At 35.8% G+C, this 16,633-nt stretch overlaps 1 protein-coding gene across 4 annotated transcripts in view; it reads left to right on the top strand.

Moving 5' to 3' along the window:
* LOC150101594 (p21-activated protein kinase-interacting protein 1-like) overlaps positions 1–16,633 on the top strand; it is a 182,238-nt gene that overhangs the window by 85,397 nt on the left and 80,208 nt on the right. For all 4 annotated transcript variants that reach the window (XM_090400702.1, XM_090400703.1, XM_090400705.1 and 1 more), the window contains one exon: positions 16,456–16,518. In XM_090400702.1, coding sequence (XP_090256828.1) covers positions 16,456–16,518 — 63 coding nt within the window. The remainder of the gene's footprint in view (positions 1–16,455; positions 16,519–16,633) is intronic.

A 16,633-nucleotide genomic window follows, 5' to 3' on the forward strand; every position in this document is an offset into this window, starting at 1 on the left:
GGACAAAGTGTGTCATGAGTTAACTCCAGTCTTTATATATATTTTTTGGAAACTTTTTTTTAATAATGGAAAAATAGCTTAGAACTAGGACTATGAAAAGAAATGCAAATGAAACAGGTGATGCTAACTCTAATTGTGATACACGTGTTGTAACGGTGAGTAAATCTGATACTATTAAAGTAGAAGAAACAAGCAATTCAAAGAAAAAATACAGTAAGAAATGTTGCAGTTCATATTTGGAATTCGGGTTTACTTGGTGTGGAGATGAAAGTGAACAGAAACATCAATGTGTTTTGTGTTATGAAGGGTTGTTCAATGAGTGCATGAAACCTGCGAAACTCCGACATTTAGATAGTTTAACCATTGTGATGTGAAAAATAAGCCAAATGAATTTTTTCAGACGCTTAGGGACATTAAATCATGGGAAAGATATAGTTTCGTCCATGGGTTTGATTAATAGCAAGGCACTGGAAGCATCCTATCTCTTAAGTTTACGCATAGCGAAAACAGGGAAACTTCATTCTATCGGGGAAATTTATACTTCCAGCTATAAATGATGTGGTAAAAACTATGTTTTGCAACAAGTCACTAAAAGATGTTGATTTGATTCCTCTTTCAAATGATACTGTCGGTCATAGAATTAATGATATGTAGGTGACATGGAATCTCAGTTAAACGAAAGAGTTAAGAAGAGCCCTTATTATGCGTTACAAATAGATCAGACTACTGATGTTTCAAATGATGCGCAGTTAATATGCTATGTAAGATATGTGCATGATAACAACATTCATGACAATATTCTATTTTGTAGAACTTTGTCATCCCGAACAACTAGAGAAGAAATATTTTACACTCTCAATAATTACATAATACACAAAGGGATCCAGTTTGAAAAATGCATGTGTTAATAATTGGTGGATTTTTATATTGAGGAGATATTCATAGATATTATCATAATATTTAATCCTACCATAAAGATGATCTCTGTTTCTAACAATTACTTTTTTAATTCCGAGTGTACCTATATGTTATTATATGCACAAGGGTTCGCTCCAATTGGTGCAATGATCTTAACTCTTTCTTTCAGAATCCAAATAATCACTGACTCAAGACCAAAATACAAAATAAACACATTTAATATAACAAACACAATATATATACACTTCAAACAAATATTACATAACTAGCTACAAATTAATTGGATCCAAGACCTTTTAAAAATAAACTTACACTTAAGACTAGACTAAACACTTTGTTTGCACAATCACAAAATGTTCATAGCCAGTTTCTCTCTCTGTCAAGGCCCTTTTCCGAAGATATATGACTCTATTCTTCATTTTCACAGGATCCTTTTTCATCACTCATGTAGCACACATTAATTCTTCCGAACTTAATTCTGTCTCTTTTCTTCAGTAGAAATAATAGTCAGATCCGGCGTCTTTAATACAGATGAAACTTCCTAATCAGAGTTTTCTCGAACATTTCTTTAGAACGTAAATAGCAATCATCATCATCATCAAATTCCTGCCATGTACCCTCAAGGGCTGTACAGGATATGACAGTACTACATGAAAAAATTACATCATTACTAACTTCCTATCTACAATTTTCCTCCAAATCAGTCTGTTACTTGTCAAGACTCCAACATTATCAGATCTTATATTTCTATCGTCTAAGGCACTTTGTACCGTATCAATCCACCTATATCTTGGTCTTCCTCTGGGTCGTTTTCCTGCCAACCTGGCAGAGAACACTTGTTTTGCTAATCTTTCCTCTCCCATTCTATTTAAGTGACCATACCATCTGAGATTGGCTCTGCTGACGCATTCCTGGATGCTGACAATGTCAAGTTCTTTCCTAATATCCTCATTTTTAATATGATATTGCCATTGATGCCATCTGTTCACGCCTCTAATCTTTCTCAGGACTCTCATATCTGCGGTCTCTAGTCTTTGGTCAAGTGTTTTACTTCTGACCCAGCTCTCAGATCCATAAGTTAAAATTGGTTTGAACACAGTCTTGTATACACCTAATTTAGTGTTCCGACTAATTTCTTTCTTATTCCATATGAATTTATTCAATTGACTTCCCACGATACCAGCTTTGCTGATTCTGTTGTCTATTTCTATATTTAGTTTACCATCTTCAGTAAAAATTGTGCCTAAGTAGCCGAAATGTTTTACTTGTTCCACAGGTTCTCCATTCACAACACAGTTGACATTTTCAATGATTCTGCCTATTTTCATTGTCTTTGTCTTTTTATTGCTGACCTTCATACCATATCTATTACAACAGCTATTCAATTTAGTCAGAGAATCTTGCAGACTTGTAGCGGATTTATTTAGAAGTATAACATCATCCGCATAAAGCAAAGAGCTGACATTAACATCTCCAATTTTGATATCAGGTTTAATACCACATTCCTTCAAAATGTGATCCATATAGATAATGAATAACAGAGGGGATAATGTACATCCTTGTCTCACACCAGATTTAACATTAAACCATCTTCCTGTACTTCCTTCAATTCTAACTGCTGACTCACAACTCAAATAAAGACTAAGTATTGCTTGATATAATGCCCCATTGACACCATATAACTGCAGCGTATTGAATAGCTTCTCTGTTGGCACCTTGTCATATGCCTTTTCCAAATCGACAAAACTTAAATACAGATCTTTGTTATATTCCCATGCTTTCTCGACTATTTGTCGTAAAGTGAAGATCTGATCCTGACAGCCTCTATTTGGCCTGAATCCAGCTTGTTCTTCACCAAGCTTTTCTTCCACAATTCTTCTCAACCGTTTCTCAAGTATACTTGCATAGATCTTGCCAGGAACACTCAGTAGGGAAATACCTCTGTAATTCTCACATTCAGTTTTATTTCCCTTCTTATATATGGGTACTATGAGAGCTCTACTCCAATCATCGGGAATTCGTCCTTCTGTCGAGGCTTTCTGAACTATGCAGTGCAGCCACTGTAAGACTCTTATACCACCATACTTCAGCATTTCTGGTCGAATATCATTCTACTCCTGCTGCCTTTCCACATTTCAAGCCTTTGATGGCTTTTTCTACTTCATGTATGGATATGTATTCCTGACTGCATGCCTGGTCAGTGTTTTTTATCACTGTGCTGTCATCACTGCTTGTTTCATTTAGCAGTTTTTCAAAGTAATTACTCCATACTTCAAGGATATCTTTTTCTCCTGTTTTCATTTCACCTTTATCATCTCTAATTCCTTTTACAGCACTCTTTCCTCCATTCCTAAGCTTCTTCAACAACCTCCAGAATATTTTGCCACCTTCTTGATATTTATTTTCTATATTCTTGCCAAAGTCCTCCCATGACTTTTGTTTAGCTAGTTTTACACACTGTTTAGCTTTCTTACATTTGTCTCTGTATTCTGTAAGAGTAAAAGCTGACTTATTTGCCAGGAACTTTTGATATGCTTTCTTCTTTTCCTTCACTGCCTCTTTAACTTCCTGTGTCCACCAGGGAGTTCTGATTTTTTTATCTTTGCACACAACCTCACCACATGCCTCTCTGGCAGAATCAATCAATGTTTCCTTCAGAGTTTGCCACTGAATCTCCAAGGTTTGATTCCTGTTCTCAAACTCTTTCATTTTCTTTTCAATAATATTTCTGTATTTTAGTCTACAGTTTACATCTGAGAGCTGCTCAACTTTTATTCGCTTTAAAACTTTCTTACATGTTATTCTTTTCAATATGAAATTCAATTTTATCCTGCTCAAGACTAAATAGTGATCACTTCCAATTTCAAATCCTCTGTACACTCTGGTGTCCTGCACCAGGGAGAAAACATCACTATCAACAATAACATAGTCGATGAGACTTTTCTTATTCCTAGCCTCTTCTCTCCATGTGAATTTGTGCACATTTTTATGTTGGAACATGGTGTTAGTAATAACCAGTCCATGTCCTGAGCAGAAATCCAACAGATATTTGCCATTATTATTAGCTTTGCTCTTTTCTCCAAATTTTCCCAAAATATTTTTGTATGTCTCACAATCATTTCCTACTCTACTATTTAGATCCCCAACAAGGACCAACTTTTCCTTTTTCATTGTGTCAGTTGCTTTTTCTAAAGCCTCAAAAAATTCCTCCACTTCTACCTTAGTAGAACCTTCTGTGGGACCATAGGCACAAATAAGTCTCATTGTCCAGTTCCCCATTCTCATATTTGCCCACATTACTCTACTTGAGACTGACTGCCATTCAAGAAGATTAGCCTCGTATTTTGTGTTGAATACTATGGCTACTCCTTCTTTTCCTTGATTGTTATTGCCTGAATATAACATTTTGTATTTATTGCTCAGAAAGATCTCACCAGTTTTGGTCTTTTTTGTTTCAGTCACCCCTATTATGTCGATCTGGTACTTATCTAATTCCTCAGCTAGCTCCATTTCTTTGCCATTCAGGCTTCTTACGTTGATAGTACCGATCTTTAACTCTGGTGATGTTGAGTTGGGGTTTGTTTTCAGATTTGTTCCAGTAGCTGACTTTTCGCTGTTCGCCCTGGTTCCCTGGCGAAAACAACGGGGGCCTTGTTTAACCGGGCGACGCCCCAGCCGGCATGAAATTTCGTCATGTTGTACCATCATTTTTTATTTTGGTTTAACCAATAAGAATACAATTTGGTCGGCTAAATCCCAAATTGCCAGCCCATCCTCGTTCGTTCAGTATCAAAGTAGATACCCAACAGGGTGCACCACGAGAAGGTGAGGATTGGACATTAGGTCAGAAGCCCTGGTCGGTTCTCCGCATTCCTTTAAAGGCTATGTGGAGGTCTCCTCTCAGTTATACAGCTTTGACCCTTAAGCACCCATCTACTATAAATATTTCAATTAGTGTTTCCATTTAAATATTCCAATATTCCATTTAAAACGCATATGCCATATTTTCTTTTATTTATCCACATACTTATTCCACATTAAAACTTAATAATTCCACGATTCCTTTTTCGGAATATGCTATTAATTTTCCTCCGACTGTCACATAAAAAACTTAAGTTCCTCCGAACCTAAATATCTGCCGGTCTGTATTCTAAATTCCTTCCGAACGCTATCTTGTTTATTCTCCCGTTGCTTCGATACCGAACTTGTCAGCTGTCAATCACACATCAAACTTCTCGGCGAGCATGCGCACTCCATGAAATTGATAAGCAAGAAGTTAGGTATAAATAATGGCTGACACGTTGTCTCCGTTAGCGACAAGAGAGAATGTCTTCGTAAAAACACAAAAGTTAATATTTTAAATTACAATAAAATTCCCATAAGTAATGCAAATATCAAATCCAGTAAGTACATCAATTTTTTAACTTCTTTACATATAATTTTTGAAAAACAATTCCAATAACAGGCACATCGCAAGTGCCGACAATGCGTGTTATGAAACTAAAACTAATAAACATTTTAACATAAACAATTCGTAAAAATATTCAGAATTTTAATTATGATTATTTTTACACATGGATTCTGTTCTAATGGAGCTCGTTCCCTTACAGGCAGGCATAGTGGAGTTGTTTCTAAGATTAAGGAAGTAGCTCCGGATTTCATACATAGGGAAGCGTTGGCCTCCAAAGGAATGCCACTAGAATTTAAAACTGTGCTTATACAACGCAGTAAAGCTAGTTCATTTTATTAAGGCTCGAATGTTAAATAACAGGTTATTTTCAGTACTCTTCGATGAATTGGGTACTCTGCGGTGAATACACACATCTTTTGCTTCATTCTGAAATTTGCTGGCTTTCCAGGGGCAAAATACTAACAAGGTTATTTTGTTTAAGGCCCGTAGTTTTATTGTTTCTAAATAAACGTAATTCTGATTTTGCATCACTCCTTGTTGAAGAAGCATGGTTATCAACACTATCCTATCTTTCAGACATTTGTTTCAAAATTAAAGGAACTAAATCTCTCCCTTCAAGAAAATTCTTTAACTGTTCTTGATACATACGACAAAATAAAGGCATTCGACAGGAAAAAAAAGCTGGTTTTATGGATTAGGTATGTAAAAGACAGACAATTGGATTTCTGCTCAGGACAAATCTTAAAACACACCCGAACTCAACATCACCACAGTTAAAGATCGGTACTATCAACATAAGAAGCCTCAATTGTGAACAAATGGAGCTAGCTGAGGAATTAGATAAGTACCAGATCAACATAATAGGGTGACTGAAACGAAAAAGACAAAAACTGGTGAGGTCTTTCTGAGAAATAAATGCAAAATGTTATATTCAGGCAATGACAATCAAGGATAAGAAGGAGTAGCCATAGTATTCAACACTAAATACGTGGCTAATCTTCTTGAATGACAGGCAGTCTCAAGTAGAGTGATGTGGGCAAATATCAGAATGGGGAACTGGACAATGACACTTATTTGTGCTTATGGTCCCAAAGAAGATTCTACTGAGGTAGAAGTGGAGGAATTTTTTGAGGCTCTAGAGAAAGTTACTGACACAATGAAAAAGGAAAAGTTGGTCCTTTCCCTGTTGGGGATCTAAATAGCAAAGTAGGAAATGATTGTCAGACATACAAAAATGTTTTGAGAAAATTTGGAGAAAAGAGAGCAAAGCTAATAATGACAAATACCCATTGGATTTTTGCTCAGGACATGGACTGGTTATTACTAACACCATGTTCCAACATAAAAATGTGCACAAATTCACATGGAGAGAAGAGGCAAGGAATAAGAAAAGTCTCATTGACTATGTTATTGTTGATAGTGATGTTTTCTCCCTGGTGCAGGACACCAGAGTGTACAGAGGATTTGAAATAGGAAGTGATCACTATTTAGTCTTGAGCAGGATAAAATTGAATTTCATATTGAAAAGAATGACATGTAATAAAGTTTTAAAATGAATAAAAGTTGAGCAGCTCTCAGATGTGAACTGTAGAATAAAATACACAAAGATTATTGAAAAAAAAATGAAACAGTTTGAGAACAAGAACCAAACCTTGGAGATTCAGTGGCAAACCTTGAAGATAACCCTGATTGATTCAGCCAGAGAGGCATGTGGTGAGGTTGTCTGCAAGGATAGAAAAATCAGAACTCCATGGTGGACACAGGAAGTTAAAGAGGCAGTGAAGGAAAAGAAGCAAGCATATCAAAAGTTCCTGGCAAATAAGTCAGCTTGTGCTCTTAGAGAATACAGAGACAAATGTAAGAAAGTTAAATGCATAAAACTAGCTAAACAAAAATCATGGGAAGACTTTGGCAAGAACATAGAAAATAAATATCAAGAAGGTGGCAAAATATTCTGGAGGTTGTTGAAGAAGCTTAGGAATGGAGGAAAGAGTGCTGTAAAAGGAATTAGAGATGATAAAGGTGAAATGAAAACAGGAGAAAAAGATATCCTTGAAGTATGGAGTAATTACTTTGAAAAACTGCTAAATGAAACAAGCAGTGATGACAGCACAGTGATAAAAAACACTGACCAGCCATGCAGTCAGGAATACATATCCATACTTGAAGTAGAAAAAGCCATCAAAGGCTTGAAATGTGGAAAGGCAGCAGGAGTAGATGATATTCGACCAGAAATGCTGAAGTATGGTGGTATAAAAGTCTTACAGTGGCTGTACTGCATAGTTCAGAAAGCCTGAACAGAGGGACAAATTCCCGATGATTGGAGTAGAGCTCTCATCGTACCCATTTATAAAAACGGAAATAAAACTGAATGTGAAAATTACAGAGGTATTTCCCAACTGAGTGTTCCTGGTAAGATTTATGCAAATATACTTGAGAAACGGTTGAGAAGAATTGTTGAAGAGAAGCTTGGTGAAGAACAATCTGGATTCAGGCCAAATACAGGCTGTCAGAATCATATCTTCACTTTATGACAGTTAGTTGAGAAAGCATGGGAATATAACAAAGATCTGTATTTAAGTTTTGTCAATCTGGAAAAGGCATACGACAAGGTGTCAATAGAGAAGCTATTCAATACACTACAGTTATATGGTGTCAATGGGGCATTATATCAAGCAATAGTTATGTTTATTTGAGTTGCAAGTCAGCAATTAGAATTGAAGGAAGTACAGGAAGATGGTTTAATGTTAAATCTGGTGTGAGGCAAGGATGTACATTATTCCCTCTGTTACTCATTATCTATATGGATCACATTATGAAGGAAAGTGGTATTAAACATGATATCAGAATTGGAGATGTTAATGTCAGCTCTTTGCTTTATGCGGACGACGTTATGTAATATATCATTGTTTCTTATTATATATCCTGTCGATGCTGTGATATTGTAATATTTTGTTGTGTTTCCTGTTATATATATTCAAGTTTCTTTCCTTAAATATATATCCAGTTGTTGCTGCGCCAGTGTAATATTCTCGGCATTTAATTTTATACGTTCTCCTTTTAATACTCTAGATTCCTACCTTCTGTATTCTATACTCTTTCTACCCGAGAGCAATGGAAATATTTATTTAGATTTTATGACTGCGCCATCCATGCCTTAATATGGTGCAAGAAATATTGTACTTCCAGTAGGTTATTAAATCTCTTTATTGTCCCCAAGTTATTAATTTGCTTGCAGTCCTGGCCCTTTTCTCAATTACTATTTATACCAACGTTTCACGCCAAGGTTCGATTTTTATTTAAGATCAGTGCATTGCAATTAAAAATAAGATCAGGCAAAAACTTAATTTAAAATGCAACATAGGATTTAATTGTCAACAAACAGGCATATATTTTACACTATAAGACAGAGGGTGATCCTCTGTAATTCTCAAAAAAAAACTCTAAAAACAAACTTCCATATATTTCTACTTCAATTAATACAAGGCACACATCATGTTATCTATCTAGCTTAAAGAATTATCATCAATAAACTTCTCAAAACCTGCATATATCTCTCTTCAATTAATACAAGGCACACATCATGTTTTCTATCTAGCTTAAAGAATTATCATTTAACAAACTTTAACAAACTTCTTAATGCCTGCATATATCTCTCTTCAATTAATATAATACAGTTAAGAAAAATCATACAAGATTATATGCAGGCATTAGATAAAAATTATAACCCAAAATATTTCCTAGGAATTAGCTATACTCATTCTTAGATGCAATCATCAAAATCCAGACAGAACAAGTCTCTAAAAGTTATTCTGGCTATTAATGTCCCTCTTGCATGCATTTTTCCAGTTCTACAACCTATTCTTATAGCATCACACAGTCTAAGTAAAACAATATTTTAACTCACATGGGCTGTCTTCTGTTGGGTTGCACTCTCCAATTCCGTTGGCTGTGACTACCTATGTTTCCTTTTCTTCGTCTCGGGTTTTTGATCTCTCCTCCTTCAGGTTCTTGGGATACCGGCCATTCATCAGGTTGGCTCGCGGGATGTGGATGACAATTCATCGGTGTGTTAATACACTGGCGAAGGGTCACGAATTGTCAGGGCCTTCACGGACTTAGATAAGCAGAATGGCTCATAGACAAGTTCGGTTGCTCCTCAGCTGATTCATCCCCTGGTCATGTACGCTTATGGGCTAAATGACGGCTCGTGACATGGCTTCCTCCTTGACACGGCAGGGCATCACTCTCAGGCTTTCTATCACATTGTCTCCTCGTATGCTCGTTTCTTCTCTGTGCAATAAAAACTCCCTTGTCTCTGGAAGTCCCATTTTATATTCCATCAGTTTCGAGACCCTGGATTTGGTTTTCTAAACCCCGTGCACTTACGCGAATCCCTTACATTGTCATATGATTCTGGAACTTTCGACAAGTCCTTTCTTCTCCGTCGTCGTGTTCTAATCTCATTAAGTCAGCCAGCAGAACATCCGTTTGAATTTTGCCACCCCCTTTTTGCATTAACCTTGAGGTCACTTAGGGTTGAACTTATAAACAAAATTTCAAACGGCGTTCCGACTGTAGAGTGTTTCCCTTAGCCTTAAAAGTTTTACATCTTTTGTTCAAAGAGATAGCTAATTCACATTGCACTTTACACATGTTACATACAATACTAAATGTTAAGAGAAAAGACTATTTACAGGTGTTTTGGGTTCTGCCTAACTGTAAAAACTCGATGCGTTCGTTATACAAAATTTATTCTTGTTGCATCGAATATTTACAATTATACTTCTAAATAAATCCGCTACAAGTTTGCAAGATTCCCTGACTAAATTGAATAATTGTTGTAATAGATATGGTATGAAGGTCAGCAATAAAAAGACAAAGACAATGAAAATAGGCAGAATCATTGAAAATGTCAACTGTGTTTTGAATGGGGAACCTGTGGAACAAGTAAAACATTTCACCTACTTAGGCACGATTTTTAGTGAAGATGGTAAATTAAATGTAGAAATTGACAACAGAATCAACAAAGCTGGTATGGTAGGAAGTCAATTGAATAAATTCTTTATGGAATAAGAGAGAAATTAGTGGGAACACTAAATTAGCTGTATACAAGACAGTGTTCAAACCAGTTTAACTTATGGATCTGAGAGCTGGGTCAGAAGTAAAACACTTGACCAAAGACTAAAGACCGCAGATACGAGCGTCCTGAGAAAGATTAGAGGCATGAACAGATGGCATCAATGGCAATATCATATTAAAAATGAGGATATTAGGAAAGAACTTAACATTGTCAGCATCCTGGAATGCGTTAGCAGAGCTAATCTCAGGTGGTATGGTCACTTAAACAGAATGGGCGAGGAAAGATTAGCAGAACAAGTGTTCTCTGCCAGGTTGGCAAGAAAACGACCCAGAGGAAGACCAAGATGTAGGTGGATTGATATGGTACAAAGTGCCTTAGATGATAGAAATATAAAATCTTATAATGTTGGAGTCTTGACAAGTAACAGACTGATCTGGAGGAAAATTGTAGATAGGAAGTTAGTAATGATGTAAATTTTTCATGTAGTACTGTCATATCCTGTACACCCCTTGAGGGTACATGTCAGGAATTTGATGATGATGAAGACAGACAATTTGCACCTTTTCCAACATTGGAATCCTTTTTAGTGGAAAATGATATTTTTGAGTTTCTGGAAAGGGTTTGTGACCACCTCAAAACTGAAACAGAATTTGGAAACATTTATGAAATAACTTTCATAAAAAAAATTCTGTGTTCTTGATCCATTCCAGGCTTACAGTCACAAGAACGACCTTTCGTTATCGAAAAAAGAACAGTTAATTGAGCTTTCAAGTTAAAGTGGGCTTATAATGGAATTCCGTGATCTTGTTTTGGCTCAATATTGGATCTCGCCTTCAATGAGAAGTGAATTTCCCAAATTATCTGAAGAAGCATTGAATCGTCATGCAATTTTCTACAATGTATCTATCTTTGTGAGAAAGGATTTTCATCACTCCTTCAAATAAAAACAAAATACAGAAATCATCTTAGTGTGTGCCGATCTTCGACTGAATTTGACCAATATTGAGCCAGATTATCTAGCATCTCTCCATGGGCTGAGAAGCTCAACCATCTCATTAAAAGCAAGTAGTAACATAATAATATCATATTATTTATTTGTTTAATAAAAATTACAACTTTGTTCAGTGATGATACACTTTTAATCGTTTACTTCCAATTTAATTAATTATGTTTCCATATGTATTCAAAATATGCTTTTAGATTTATTTTATGTTATAAATGGCACAGTTTTTCTCAAATGTTGGTAATCCCCACATAGGTTTTTAAAAAAATTACATAACTTAGTGGTCTGTAGAATTGTTTTGTCATTTTACTGGGCCTTGTCCTTAGAAAGATTGAGAAACGATGCCCTAGGGTATGCCAATAGTTCTGTTGCAGGTTCTGTTTTTTGGCCCTTGCTGTTTAACCTGTTTGTAAACAATATATCATGTGGACTGACTGGGGATGTTCACTTGTTTGCTGATGATGCAGAGTAGGGGAAAATTATAAGTAGCACTGCTGCTTAATTTAAATTTCATTCAAGAAGATTTAAATAGACTTTTGACTTTGGCAAAGGAGTGGGGGTTGTAGTTTTAATATTTAATAAGTGCAAGGTATTGCATTTTGGAGTGTAGAAATATAAGACTGTGTACTATATTGACAGTGCTATACTGCAGGAAGTGAATAAGATTCAAGATGAGAATTGGACAGAAGGGAAGCATACACAATGGTATATTTAGATTTTGCTAAAGCCTTTGATAGATTGCCACATGACACTATTAATTTAACTGGAATAGATGGGGGTGGGATAGTAGATTAGTGCACTGGATTAGAGGTTGGTTGTTTAATAGATATTAGCAAGTTATGTGTGGGAGGGGAGGGTGATATCCAGAGGAGGAAAGTCACCAAAACAAACCTGTGGTGCCCCTCAGGTTTGTTTTGGTGACTTTCCTCCTCTGGATATCACCCTTTGATTTAATTTGTACGTAAATGATATCGAAAGGACTTGAATGGTGATATACAGTTGCTCACAGACAATGCAAAGTTGGGAAGTACTATGAAGGGTACAATGAATGTTGTAGTCTTGCAGGTGGACTTCAATAAACTTTCTGAATAGGCAAATAAATGGACTGCCAGTTCAATGTAGCAAAGTGTAATGTTTTAAAGTTTGGGAAGCACAGATAGGATGCAGAATATATGATTGGTAGGAATATCTTAGAGGAGGTGAAGGAGACGAGGGAACTAGAGGTGTTGGTGGATAAGGACCTGAAATTTCTGGGTCATTTTGCTAAAATGATGCAGAGAACACAAACATGTAGGTGTTAGGATGTTATGATTCCATTGTATAAGCTTTCGATTAGACCATATATGGATTACTATTTACAGATTCAGTCACCAAGTTTTCAAAAGAATAAATAGATGTTGGAACGGCATCACAGATGATTAACTAAAGTGCTTTTGGTCTCTGGGTGCTTAAAGGTCAAATCTGTATAACTGAGAGGAGACCTCCACATAGCCTTTAAAAGAATACGGAGAATCGACCAGGGCTTAGGACCTAATGTCCAATCCTCACCTTCTCGTGGTGCACCCTGTTGGGTATCTACCTGGATACTGAACGAACGAGGATGGGCTGGCGATTTGAGATTTAGCTGATCAAATTGTATTCTTATTGGCTTAAACCAAAATACAAAATGATGGTACAACATGACAAAATTTCATGCCGGCTGGGGCGTTGCCCAGTTAAACAAGGCCCCCGTTGTTTTCGCCAGGGAACCAGGGCGAAAAGTCAGCTACTGAAACAAATCTGAAAACACACCCCAACTCAACATCACCAGAGTTAAAGATCGATACTATCAACATAAGAAGCCTGAATGGCAAAGAAATGGAGCTAGCTCATTAGATAAGTACCATATCAACATAATAGGGGTGACTAAAACGAAAAAGACAAAAACTGGTGAGATCTTTCTGAGCAGTAAATACAAAATGTTATATTCAGGCAATGACAATCAAGGAAAAGAAAGGGTAGCCATAGTACTCAACACTAATTACGAGGCTAATCTTCTTGAATGGCAGGCAGTTTCATGTAGAGTGATGTTGGCAAATATCAGAATGGGGAACTGGACAATGAGACTGATTTGTGCCTATGGTCCCACAGAAGGTTCTACTAAGGTAGAAGTGGAGGTATTTTTTGAGGATTTAGAGAAAGCAGCTGACACAATGAAAAAGGCACAAATCAGTCTCATTGTCCAGTTCTAATGTTGGGGATCTAAATAGTAGAATAGGAAATAATTGTCAGACATACAAAAATATATTGGGAAAATTTGGAGAAAAGAGCAAAGCTGATAATAATGGCAAATACCTGTTAGATTTCAGCTCAGGACATGGACTGGTTATTACTAACACCATGTGCCAACATAAAAATGTGCACAAATTCACATGGATAGAAGAAGCAAGAAATAAGAAAAGTCTCATTGACTATGTTATTGTTGATAGTGATGTTTTCTCCCTGGTGCAGGACACCAGAGTGTACAGAGGATTTGAAATTGGAAGTGATCACTATTTAGTCTTGAGCAGGATAAAATTGAATTTCATATTGAAAAGAATAACATGTAAGAAAGTTTTAAAGCGAATAAAAGTTGAGCAGCTCTCAGATGTGAACTGTAGACTAAAATACACAACGATTATTGAAAAAAAAATAAAAGGGTTTGAGAACAGGAACCAAAAATTGGAGATTCAGTGGCAAGCCTTGAAGACAATCTTGATTGATTCAGCCAGAGCGGCATGAAAAAAAGCCATGAAAGAAATGTGGAAAGGCAGCAGGTGTAGATGATATTCGACCAGAAATGCTGAAGTATGGTGGTATAAAAGTCTTATAGTGGCTGCGCTGCATAGTTCAGAGGAACGGATTCCCGATGATTGGAGCAGAGCTCTCATCGTACCCATATATAAAAACGGAAATAAAACTGCATGTGAGAATTACAGAGGTATTTCCCAACTGAGTGTTCTTGGTAAGATTTATGCAAATATACTTGAGAAACTGTTCAGAAGAATTGGTGAAGAACAAGCTGGATTCAGGCCAAATAGAGGCTGTCAGGATCAGATCTTCACTTTACGACAAATAGTTGAGAAATCATGGGAATATAACAAAGATCTGTATTTAAGTTTTGTCAATCTGGAAAAGGCATATGACAAGGTGCCAAGAGAGATGCTATTCGAAATTCTACAGTTATATGGCGTCAATGGGGCATTATATCAAGTAATACTTAGTCTGTATTTGAGTTATAAGTTGGCAGCTAGAATTGAAGTTAGTACAGGAAGATGGTTTAATGTTAAATCTGGTGTGAGACAGGGATGTACATTATCCCCTGTGTTATTCCTTATCTATATGGATCACGTTATGAAGGAAAGTGGTATTAAACATGATATCAAAATTGCAGATGTTATTGTCAGCTCTTTGGTTTATGCAGACGATGTTATACTTCTGAATAAATCCGCTAGAAGTCTGCAAGATTACATGACTAAATGGAAGATATGGTATGAAGGTCAGCAGTAAAAAGACAAAGACAATGAAAATGTCTACTGCATTGTGAATGGAGAACCTGTGGAACAAGTAAAACATTTCACCTACTTAGGCACGATTTTTAGTGAAGATGATAAATTAAATACGGAAATAGACAACAGAATCAATAAAGCTGGTATGGTAGGAAGTCAGTTGAATAAATTCATATGGAATGAGAGAGAAATTAGTCGGAATACTAAATTAGCTGTATACAAGACTGTTTTCAAACCAGTTTTAACTTATGTGTCTGAGAGCTGGGTCAGAAGTAAAACACTTGACCAAAGACTAGAGACCGCAGATATAAGAGTCCTGAAAAAGATTAGGGACATGAACAGATACCATCAATGGCAATATCATATAAAAAATGAGTATATTTGGAAAGAACTTGACGTTGTCAGCATCCAGGAATGCATTAGCAAAGATAATCTCAGGTGGTATGGTCATTTAAATAGAATGGGCGAGGAAAGATTAGCAAAACAAGTGTTCTCTGCCAGGTTGGCAGGAAAATGACCCAGAGGAAGACCAAGATATAGGTGGATTGATGTGGTACAAAGTGCCTTAGATGACAGAAATATAAGATCTGATAATATTAGAGTCTTGACAAGTAACAGGCTGATCTGGAGGAAAATTGTAACTAGGAAGTTAGTAATGATGTAAATTTTTCATGCAGTACTATCATATCTTGTACACCCCTTGAGGGTACATGGCAGGAATTTGATTATGATGATGGTTTCTGTCTCTGGAATGTAGAGTATGAAGGTAGATTGAGGGAATGCAAATTTCAGAGTCTAGTGGATGGAAGGATGAGTGGGGAAATGAATGAGAGATATAAGTTGGTAAGGTGTTATACCAGAATAATATGGATCAGAATTTTCATAGAATAAGAATAGAACAAGAGGCTATCCCTGAAGCTGTGTAAGAAGAATGTGAGCAATGGGATAAGAGTAGATTTTTTGTCCAGAGTGGTTGATTGGAATGCATTGCTTTGATGTGGTGAGTGTAGAGACAGTGAATGCATTCAAGTTATGGTATGATCAGCTATGTGTGTGTGTGTGTGTGATAAAAGACTTCCTATGATAAATATTTATCAATAATTAATTATCAATTATTGATTAATAATAAAAAAATCAGCTAAATTACCAATTAATTATTAATTTATACATTACAAAATAACCAAGGTGTTCCGTCAAACTTTCAGGATTTTTGAAGTGTTCCGTAGTCAAAAAAAGTTCGAGAAACACTGCCTTAGAGGTTTAATAATAATAGTTAAAAATAATTACTTTCATAGATTGCATAAGGATTTCATTATTCTTCTATTGAATATATAAGAAATGTTTTTCATTAGAAGGATATCCTAATGAAAATCCTCTGTTTTATCCAAAAATTGATTTTATTTTTCATATATAAGCTTTAGAATTTAAAAAATTGTAATTTAGATAATTTAAATTTTGATGAAATTTGAAAATCATTAGAGGTAACATGTTAATTTGTTGTTCATATCCTTAGACTGCTAGTGTCATTCATGTTATGGATTTTGAAAAGAGAGTCACTTGTGCAGATTTTATTACAGTAAGTTATTTTAATATATTTTTTTAAAAAATTCTTTCCACAAATCAAATAAAAATAAGTAGATTTTTATTTGATTAAAATTTGTGAGTAATTGATCTCACATGTAATTTAAAAA

The sequence above is a fragment of the Typopeltis vanoorti genome, chromosome 11 (genome assembly GCF_054136105.1).
Source record: "Typopeltis vanoorti isolate ZY-2024b chromosome 11, IOZ_Tvanoo_1.0, whole genome shotgun sequence".
In the NCBI taxonomy this organism is placed as follows: domain Eukaryota; kingdom Metazoa; phylum Arthropoda; class Arachnida; order Uropygi; family Thelyphonidae; genus Typopeltis; species Typopeltis vanoorti.